The following is an 11,234-nucleotide window of genomic DNA, read 5'->3' as shown; positions in this document are numbered from 1 at the left end:
CAATGATGTAAAAGGAGGACTCTGATGTAAAAGGAGGACTCTGATGTAAAAGGGGGGACTTCTGATGTAAAATGGGGAGTTCTGATGTGAAATGGGGAACTCTGATGTAAAGGGGGGGTTTTTTGTGTGTGTGTGTGTGTGTGTGTGTGTTATCTGCTTGCACCCGGACCATAATAAATGATAATATCGGGGTGTGTTCGGTGTGACAGTGAGGTGCAGGAAGCGCCGTGTCCCCTGTGCCAGTGACGGAGGTTACCCGACAGTTTACAGGCAGTGGGCGGCGGTGGAGGGGAGTTGATGAGCTCTCACTTCCTCATACACACGGTGTGTCATCATGGTGGCTTCTCGGGGAAGAGCGGCTGCAGCTCGGTGCGGCTTTCCAGCGGACACGGCGGTGTCGATGCGGCCTCGGCCTGGCACAAGAGCCGGCCTAACCCTGCTGTTGGTTAGCTGGGTATCCGGGCTGTGCGGAGCGGCCCAGGAGCAGAGCTCCGTCCCGGCTGTCACCTCCGGGAACTGGACTGAGCTGCTGCAAGGACACTGGATGGTGGAATTGTGAGTACGGGGTGACAGGACATGCACCGTGCACTTGTTATGGTTGTTGGGGCCTATTCCTATTGTGCCGTTCTGCTGCATTATGTTTACATATGTACCATATGGTAATGTGCATTGTGTGAGGGAGCCCATGTATATCAATGTCACCATAGGAGACAATGTACTGAACATGCAGAAAGTTTCCTGAGGCAGCGCACCACAATGCATGGTCACGTGTGTTGGGGTGATGTTTAACCCCTTCAGTACCGGGGTGTTACACCCCCTTCCTGGTCTGGCTATTTTTCAGTATTCAGCGCTGCGCTACTTTGACTGACCTTTATTCCATCATGCAACGCTGTACTGACATTAATTTTATATTCTTATTCGGCAACACATAGAGCTTTCTTTTGGTGGTATTTAATCACCACTGGGGGTTTATTTTTTTTTGCTATATAATGAAAAATGTTCCCGAAAATTTGAGAAAAACCTGTTTTCCCTACATTATATTATGAAACGTTTATTATTACCCAATTTTTTTGGTCAAATCTAAAAGATGGGGTCACAGTGGGTAAATAAAATCCTTTAGGATATCCTGCTGCACTCCTTACCAAAGAACCCCTGAAGGTGGGCGCTGAAGTGACTGGGTGCTGAAGACAACATGCGTCCATAAAGGACGGACATTTGACCACAATGTTTGGCGTGCTGGTGATATTTTGTTATACGTTTGGTGGAGTGCGCTGCCATCTGCATTCACTTCAGCGCCCACCTTCAGGTGCACCTTTTTGTTCCCCATGGTTCTTTTGTCTACTTTTGTTCCCCATGGTACCTGTCTTGTTGTAAAGTAGTCACCGCTCCAAGCTCGCTCCTGTGATGGACTGCAATCTCAATACTAATTAAAAGCTAAACGTGAGATTTTAGTCTATCACAGGACTGAGCTTGGAGCGGTGACTCCTTTACAACACACACAGGGACCATGGGGAACAGGAGTAGCCCCCCTCCAGAAGGAAGGACAGTGTCAGCACCAATTCAGAGATGATTTTAGGATCTACAGCCGAATCATGCACAAATACACACATGCACATTGTCACACAACATACAAGAGATCGGGTGGCTATAGAATGCCATCGCCGGCTGTTTAAAATGCTTAAAGGAGAACTATGGTGTTAAGTCTTTTCCCCATAGTTCTCCTTAGGGTAACGGGAGGACACAAACTAGCGTCCTCCCGTCACCCTAGGCTCAGTATAGCGCAAGCTGTAGCTCGCGGTATACTGAGACGTCGCAGTATACCGCGAGCAGCTGCTCGCGGTATACTGAGATGCCGCAGCTGAAGCGGATCCCGACAATTGTGCTGGGATCCGCCCAGCTGCTCCTATCTAAAGGCAGAGCCAGCTGTACCCGCCCCCTCCCCCGTCCGTTCCGCCAGTCAGTACTGGCGGATCGGAGGTGGGAATCCAGCCCCTCCCCTGTCACGGCAGAGAGCCGTGACAGGATCGAGAGGTGAGCGAACGCCGTCATGTGTTCGCTCACCCCCCGATCTACTGAGCCGACCTGTGACAGTTTCATTGTCACAGGTCGGCTAGAACTATGAGGTGAGTGAGAAGCACTCGCCTCATAGTTCTCTTATAAGGCTACCCGTGCGCATGCGGGAGCAGGAAACTATGTTCAAAAACGCCCACCCGCATTCAAGAGTGACGAGCGAACGGGAAGGGGGTCAAATGGCAACCCCCCCGGCTTCAAGGTGCTAACCCATGTAAAGTATGCGTTGTGATAACAGGGATGCAGAAGTGTAAACAGGCACTTTAGGCGGAACAATGCCCTCCATACTTACCTCTCTTCCACTGATATGACATATGCGAGCTCCTGCGCTGGCACCCTCATCTTCTCCCCGGGCTTATTCCTGGTTCGGATCTTCAGGCATCTTGATTGTTTGGGCCAGAATGGCATAAACCTGACATGTGTACAGGAGTTCATTCATCCCATCACCGTGGCGTGTTGAGGATCTACAGGTGCAGCCATGTGTTTTGAACAAGACAAAAATGCTCAGGTCCCCCATTTACAATAAACAGCATGGATGTGAAATCTCTGCCACCGGTCTATTGCATTCTGATCTAAAGCTCCATTCAGACGAATACACGCTGTACGAATACACGCGGAGCCTCTCTAAACAAAAAAACTATGCACTTTAATGTGCATTGTTCAGACTATTGCAGGGGTCGCGCGGTACAAAACAAAATAGTGCAAGCGCGATAATAGGGCGGAATCCGCACGTCCGTGGCTATATAATAGACGCAAACGAGCAGAATCTGTGCAGTTGTTTCACATATAGAGTTTGCTTCCCATGCGGTCTTCCACTCGGGATACCCAAATGCTCTACGTGAATGGAGCCTAAAGGTGATTGTACAATCAGATTGGTATATGCTGTCATGTTTAGCGTTAAAGTTTATTTTGTTTTGTTTAGGATTGGAATAGGGCTGCAACAACTAATCGACATAATCGATTAATCGGCTTCCGATCAGTTGGCCCTGTTCACGGCTCCACACACGCTGTGCGCTGCACCTCCTCATCACCTCACGCTTGTCGCTGCCAGACCCGCCCGCATCCACGCTCTTCACACCGCACCTCCTCCCCGCCTTACTCTCGCTGCCCGCCCACATCCACGATCGGCACAGGGACGCGGGGAGATGTAGTAAGTTAGTAAACTCCTGTAAGTCTACTTTTTGCTGCTTCCCATTGGGGAGACTTTCTTTCACTTTCTGTCCCAGAGACACAACAGGCTCCAGCGGTCTAAGGACCAGGACATCATCACGCCCAGTCACTTGCATTGGACGTGAGGATGCAGCCGGAGTGGTACGGGCACTGAGGCTCAGGTGAATATATCTTTTTTTATTTTAGACCCTAGGGGGTAGCCCCTCTGCAATGGTTAATTTTATACATAGCTGGAGTTCTTCTTTAAAAGTGGACATATACATAAAAATATGACTGCCTAACAGGTATTGTGACAAAGCGATTAGTATTATTTTTTGGGATGGAATGTGACATGTAAATACTTTCTGTTTTAAGAAAGGCTGTAGGGGTAGAAGCAGTATGAACCTTGTGGTGTTAGTTTTAGGCAGCACTTTTAGTGTAAGGCTCCATTCACACGGGCCAATCTGGCATTAACCTTGACAAGAGATAAAATCCATTTGTGATCATTCTGTCTCATATACTGGCTGCTCTGGTATGTGTTAGTGACATTTGTTAGAAACAGTTCCTTTGATGTCTTATCTTCGTCTTGTGATCTCTTGGCTGAACACTGAATATAAACTGTATCAAGTGCATAGAACAAAGTTGGCCAGTGTAGCATGCTGCTGTACGTTTTTTATTTGGCCCAGCAGTTCATTTCTCAAGACAGCCCCAAGAGGACCATCAATTACACCACGTGTTTTGGCCAGTGCCTTTGGCTTAGATATTGGTCACCAAAGAATTGTTAACACACAGATTTTTTAACACAAAAACAATACTGTAATGTGTGCCTTGCTGTAATCCATGGTTGTTTCCCTTCTCTTTGCTGCTCTTCCTTTTAAATCCTCATGTCTTCTCATGCTGGGGGAGAACTTCCCTTTTCAAGCTCAGGGCCTCTTCCTGTAGTGCTGGCGCAGGTTACAAGCCTATACAAACTTATACACAGACACCGTGTATCCATTCCTGAGACAAGGCAGTCTTCTGCAAAACAGAAGTTCTGCCCAGCATGAGAACAGATACAGATTTAAAAGGAAGAGCAGCAAAGAGAAGGGAAACAACCATGGATTACAGTAAGGCGCACATTACAGTATTGTTATATGTTAAAAAATCTGAGGGTTTAATGTCACTTTAAGAGTCCCATAATTTGTAAATTGTGCCCATTCACACCAGAGAGTTGTGTCGGTTGTTCACAAAATCAGTGTGAAAAAGTAGTGTGTGCGCTAGTTTTCATTACCACAACCCATGGCACTACAGTACCGCACATTGCGCTGCATGCACAGCCACTGGGGAATGTGTTGGGGTGCCATTCATATGAATGGCGATGCAAAGCACCTAGTGCATGTTACTGCACGCCAGGCGCATTGTGTGATAGCGTGCGCTAAATGCATGGTATCGTACATTTAGCACAACACAAGTATTGGCTGGCCCTGAAGCCTAACTAATACCCCAAAAACCCTCCCATAAGGGATTGTTTTAGTTTAAGATCACATCCAAGGAGCTTTCAGCGGCTGGCGGTATTGTGGATAAAATCTAGAAATGCAAATTTCGACCGGCAAAAATTATAACTTGTGTGGGGGAATTTTGTGTTGCCTTGGACAGCCCAATGACCCGGAAGGAGGTCCATCCTTGGTTGTGTGATCAATAGTTATCTTGTCTGTGAGAAAACATGTGTAGGAGAGGTTAGTATTAAGGCCCCATAGTATAACAGTATCCAGGGTGTAGACCCAGAAGGCCTCTTTGTGTAGTAACTGGAGATCCCTATTGCCTCCCCTGTATTTGGGCTGAATGTGGTCAATGGCCATCCCCCTCAGCTCATGTGTCTGGTGTTTATGTTCAGCGAAGTGAACTGCTACTGGTTTATTCGTGTCTGGTTCCTCACCAGATTCAACCTTCTTAATGGTGGTCCCGATGTCACTACGGTGTTTCTGGAACCTTCTTTTAAATGGACCTTTGGTCTTACCCACATACACCACAGAGCATGGGCATTTAAGCATGTAAACCACATAGTATAGTAATACCTTGGTTCACGAACGCTTCTATTCGCGAACAATTCGGTTTGCGAACAGGAAGTTCGGCAAAATTTTGCTTCCGTTTGCGAAATCCGCATCGGGTGACAAACACGACCGCAACCATCTTCCCCGCTCTGACACATGGTCATGGCTTCCTCTAGTCGAGATCGGGGTTTGATTACAGTTTGATTCAGTTCACGATCAATTCGGTTCGCGACCAGAATTGTGGAACGAATTAAGTTCGTGAACCAAGGTACCACTGTATAGTTGTTTTGCCTGAAGAAGAGACCAGACGGTCTTGAAAGGTTGCTAAAGTTATATGACGCTTTGATGGGGTTTTCTATCTATCTATCTATCTATCTATCTATCTATCATATTCTAAAAGGTGTGATCAATAGTTCCCCATGTGTAGATAAGGCCTGTTTTTCTCCGTCACAGATCTGAAAACACACATTCAAAGAACTTTACCCACCATTTAATGTCTCCCAAAACAGTTATTTTCAAGGTGCGCCAACTGTTGAGATTGCCAGTGAGCTTATTTCAGCTCTCAACTGAACCTTCAAGATCCCAAATGGCTGGTGTCGTGGTTGATCACATGTGCAGCACCACGGCAACTGCAAACCAAATAGAGGTTAAAGGAGATCTATGAGGTGAGTGCTTTTCACTCACCTCATAGTTCTAGCCGACCTGTGACAATGAGACTGTCACAGGTCGGCTCAGTAGATCGGGAAGTGAGTGAACACATACCGGCGTTCGCTCACTTCTCCATCCTGTCACGGCTCTCTGCCGTGACAGGGGAGGGACTGGATCCCCCCCTCCCCGCTCCGATCCTCCAGGGCTGACTGGCGGAACGGACAGCTCGTGTAGCTTGCGGTATACTGAGCTTTGGGTGACGGGAGGACGCTAGTTTGTGTCCTCCCCTTACCCTTAGAAGAACTATGGGGAAAAGCCCTAACCCCATAGTTCTCCTTTTTAAGATGGCGCCTTCCTTGGCTGTAAGGGATTGGAGGGTGTAGTTGTGCTTTAAGTTCTTGCAGCATGTGACACAGCAAGGTAATACAGAACAATCAGTTCTTCAGATATCTACATGTGAGAAGACTGAAAATACAGTTTGGGCGACAAGTATAAAACAATGCTTAGGAGTTTTGGCTGACTTTCATCTGCTGCAGGTTTTTTTCTGGGTCAGTGACTCCGAAGTATTGAAAGACATCACTGCCAAACAGCTAGCAAAGGGAACCTCTGTATACTTGTCTCATGACAAGTGTTCTTCAAATCAAAACCAATGCTAGGTAATAATAATATGTAGGGCTGCAACAACTAATCGACATAATCGATTATAATCGATTATTGAAAAAGTTGTCAACTTTTTCAATAATCGATTAATCGGCTTCCGATCAGTTGGCCCTGTTCACGGCTCCACACACGCTGCGCGCCGCACCTCCTCCCCAACTCACGCTCACCGCTGCCAGACCCGCCCGCATCCACGTTCTACACGCCGCACCTCCTTCCCGCCTCACACTCCACGATCGGCACAGGGACGCGGGGAGATGTAGTAAGGAGGAGCAGGTGTGGGGGGATGACAGCCGCCGATAGACAGGCCCGATCTCAGAAGCAAGTTGCTGGAAGACTGCTCAGGTAAGCCTGCACTTTCCCACACATGGTGCTCTATAATGTATTGCTGGGATTTGTATTCCTCTATAGCTGATGGTACGTTGTGCTGTATATTACATAGAGCATTGTACCATCAGCTATAGAGGAGTACAAATCCCAGCAATAATACATTATACAGCGCAATGTGGAATTCCACCAGCTATAGAGGAGCACAACAAATCCCAGCAATAATACATTATACAGTGGTGCAATGCCGAATACCACTGGCTATAGAGGACTACAAAACCCAGCAACAGTACATTATACAGCGCAATGCAGAATACCACCAGCTATAATGTACTATTGCTGGGATTTATTGTGCTCCTCTATAGCTGGTGATATTCTGCATTGCGCTGTATATTGTACTATTGCTGGGATTTGTAGTCCTCTATAGCCGGTGCCATTCTGCATTGATTGCTGTATAATTTTACACTTTCCATTTCACTATATTGCACACCACACTTTTTTTTTTTTTATTCCACCGCTCCAAGCTTGCTCCTGTGATGGAGCGCAATCTCAATACAAACTAGTAGTCCCATCAGTGGAGCCATTTTTTAACATTTATTTTATTGTTTATCCGATTAACCGATTAATCGAACTTAATAATTGGCTAACCGATTTTGAAAATAATCGTTAGCTGCAGCTCTAATAATATGACCATTTCCTTTTACTGCACTGCAGAGTTCTATTTCTTCATACCCAAGGAGACTTAAAAGCCAAACTCCTGGAAAAACACCGTACCCTATAATCCTAGTGTGTATTTATAAAAAAAAAAAAGTTTTAAATACCTTTTTAAAATATATATTTTTTATATCAGCTGCTTCTCATCCTCTCCATAGCAGCACTTGGAACTCCAAGAATCTGCAAAGTTTATCCTTGCAGTGGGACTACTCCCGCACTGCAAGGGTTGTCTGCTTACTTTGGTCTAGGGTCTCAAATAAAGAAGATATACTCGCCTGATCCTCGATTCCGCCTGGCTGCTAAACCGGTCCCGCAGCTACTTCTACCCCGGGCTCCGGCGGTCTAAGCCCTGCTGCTGTCATCTCACCTGTATTAGATGTGAGGATGCCAAGAGACATACCACAGCAAGACCAGACGGGGAGAGAGGTGAGTTCTAACTGCCTGGGGACCGAGGATCAGGTGAGTATCTTTTGTATTCCAGCCTCTAGACCAAAACGAGCTTCACTGCAAGGGTTAACTTAAAAAAATGCAGTTCTTCTTTAACTACCTGCTGTCCGGCTGTTGTAATTAAACGGCCGGACAGCGGCTTCTTGAGGGCAGGTGGGCGTCTTTAGACGTCCTATCCCGTTCCGCTCGTGCCCGCCACTAGGTGGCGAGCACGAGTGGGAAACCGGCTTTTAATGTAAACAGCCAGCGATTGCTGTTTACATACAAGTGTTCGGGCGTCTGTAGAGACGCCTGATCGCTTGTAATATCCGTGTGCGGGCCCCCCCCTCCGTCGCCGCCGCCGCTGCTGGTGAGCCCGGGACCAGCACAGCAGCTCTGTGGCCGGAGATCAAACGGAGGTCAGTAAACGAGCTCCGTTTGATCTCCTCTCCTGCTCTGAATGCAGGCAGTGATGTGTATTACATCACTTCCTGTATTCAGTGTCACTCTCCGGTACAGAAACCGGAGAGAAGCTGGTGAAGCAGGTCTCTGCTTCATCAGCTTCTCTGGGGGTCCCTAGGTGACATTAGGGGTCTTAGGACCCCTGTTGTCTCCATAAAGAGCACCTGTCACTACAAATTGGCTATCACATAGGGAGCTTGCTTGCTCCATGTGTGATAGCAATAAAGTTCAGTGAAAAAAAAACAAGGTTTAAAAAAATTTGTTAAAAAAAATAGTAATCACATATCAAAGCAATAAAAAAAAAAAATTAAAGTCCCCCGCCCCCAAATGCACACGCAAACATACGTCAAGCCCGCCTACGTGCAAAAACGCTGATTACATCCATTGCGCCGCACATGTTACATATCGCCGCGAACATTGGAATGAGAGCAATAGTTCTAGGGTCATCAATTACTGATAACACTAAACTGATGAGCGGTAAAAGCTTTGAAAGCGGCGGCTACGGTCAATTTTGAGTATGGTAGTTTTTTGCGATTTAACGGGTGCGCGCAATTTTAAAGCAATTAAAAAACATTTATTACCCAATTTTTTGGTAAAATATAAAAGAAGGGGTCACGTTGGGTAAATAGAAGAAGAAAATAATGTCACCAGCACACCGTAGTAATCAATAATCTGAGCCTGATGAAGGGGACCCCCTGAGGCTCCGAAAGCGCTTGCATTGAATGGCAATTTGCCATTAAATGGATTATTGATTTATTACTACGGGGTGCTGGTGACATTATTTTCTTCTTCTGTGGTATACACGGTGCCGTCCGTGGTCACTACAAGCACCCACCCACATGGGTTCTCTCCGGTAAGGAGTGCAGCAAGAGCTCTGTTTCTTAACGTTGGGCAAATAGACACCAAACATGTTTGGTGTCTATTTACCCGACGTGACCCCGTCTTTTATATTTTACCAAAAAGTTGGGTAATAATGTTTTATAACATAATGTAGGGAGAACAGGTTTTTTTTCAAAATTATCGGTACTTTTTTTATTATACAGTAAAAAAAAAAACCCGTAGTGGTGATTAAATGCCACCAAAAGAAAGCTCTATCTGTCCCCAAAAAGCGGTATAAAATTAATTTCAGTAAAGCGTTGCATGACGGAATAAATGTCAGTCAAAGTACCGCAGCGCTAAATACTAAAAAATGGCCTGGTCAGGAAGAGGGTATAAACACCCCGGTCAGCAAGTGGTTAAATTGGGAGAGGGGGTAGAACAGTGTGAACATGCTTTCCGGAGGGTCAGCAGAGGGATGGCCTCATCAGTGTGCTGCTTCTCCTTCATTGTCCATTCAACAGTCAGGGGAGGAAAAGTGCAGAAGGAAGCAGACCTACAGAATCCATGTTTTCCTATTGTCCCTATCAGTGTCATTACTGTGATTGTGACCCCAAACACACCTCCAAGACGACCAAAGCCTTGCTAAAGACGCTGAGGGTAAAGGTGATGGACTGGCCAAGCATGTCTCCAGACCTAAACCCTGTTGAGCATCTGTGGGGCATACTCAAATGGAAGGTGAAGAAACGCAAGGTCTCCAACATCCACCAGCTCCGTGATGTCATCATGGAGGAGTGGAAGAGGACTCCAGTGGCAACCTGTGAAGTTCTGGTGAACTCCATGCCCAAGAGGGTTAAGGCAGTGCTGCAAAATAATGGTGGCCACACAAAATATTGACACTTTGGGCCCAATTGAGACATTTTCACTTAGGGGTGTACTCAGTTTTGTTGCCAGCGGTTTAGACATTAATAACTGTGTGTTGAGTTATTTTGAGGGGACAACAAATGTACACTGATATACAAGCTGTACACTCACTACTTTACATTGTAGCAAAGTGTCATTTCTTCTGTGTCGTCACATGAAACGATATAATAAAATATTTACAAAAATGTGAGGGGTGTACTCACGTCTGCGAGATACTGTATATGTGAAGGCACCATCTAGCACCAAAGGCCCAATTTTAAAGCACCTGTTAGTTTCATCCAAAGCCTGCAAAAGAGGCACCATCATTTATCCCCAAAAAATCACTAAATTACCAATACACAATTACCGGCAGTTTAAATGTCATTTTTTTCTTTATAAATGTAATATTTGCTTCAGCAGGTTCTATACATCATACAGATGCGCCACTTTACGGTCAGTGAAAGGGGACCAGCCATGCTGATTGGCCAGGAAGCCGGCTTCTCAGCCAATAAGGAAGCTGGGAGGCGGGTCATTACCTGCCGCCCAGCTTCCTAATTGGCCGGAAAGCTGGCTCCATGCTGTTTGGCTGGATCGATGCTGATTGCCAATCGGCATGGAGCTGGCTTCCTGGCCAATCGGGAAACCAGGAGGCGGGTCATTACCCACCAGCCAGCTCCATGCTGTTTGGCCGGCTCCATACTTATTGGCTGGGAAGCTGGCTTCCTGGGCAATCAGCAGGAAGCTGGGTGGCGAGTCATTTCGTGCCTCCAGGCTTCCTGATTGCCCGGGAAGCCTGCTCCATATTTTCTAGCGATACCTCCTGGTATCAGTGAAGGTATTGGAGGTACTGGTACTCGCCGAAATACTCAGTATCTGGAGCCATTGAAGCACACATGGCTTGAGTAGCTTTGGCCAGGGAATATAAACACAGCAGGTAGTGGGTGTGTGCAATAGCCAGTTTGCTATTGGCTATTGCAATTTGAACTAGCCAATAGCTGGCTGGCTATTGCACCCGCCCCCTGCCTGCTGTCA

General features: G+C 46.6%; 1 protein-coding gene across 1 annotated transcript in view; it reads left to right on the top strand.

Annotated features, from left to right (window-relative positions):
- The first annotated feature begins 222 nt into the window (after positions 1-222).
- Positions 223-11,234, top strand: part of TMX4 (thioredoxin related transmembrane protein 4) — a 46,744-nt gene continuing 35,732 nt past the window's right edge. The window contains exon 1 of the mRNA XM_018566760.1: positions 223-555. Within this exon, the coding sequence (XP_018422262.1) occupies positions 335-555 (221 nt within the window). The 5' untranslated portion in view covers positions 223-334. The remainder of the gene's footprint in view (positions 556-11,234) is intronic.

Source organism: Nanorana parkeri, unplaced genomic scaffold, assembly GCF_000935625.1.
Source record: "Nanorana parkeri isolate BGI_ZX_2015 unplaced genomic scaffold, ASM93562v1 scaffold28, whole genome shotgun sequence".
Taxonomy (NCBI): Eukaryota; Metazoa; Chordata; class Amphibia; order Anura; family Dicroglossidae; genus Nanorana; species Nanorana parkeri.
This window is presented reverse-complemented; position numbering and strand designations above follow the sequence as displayed.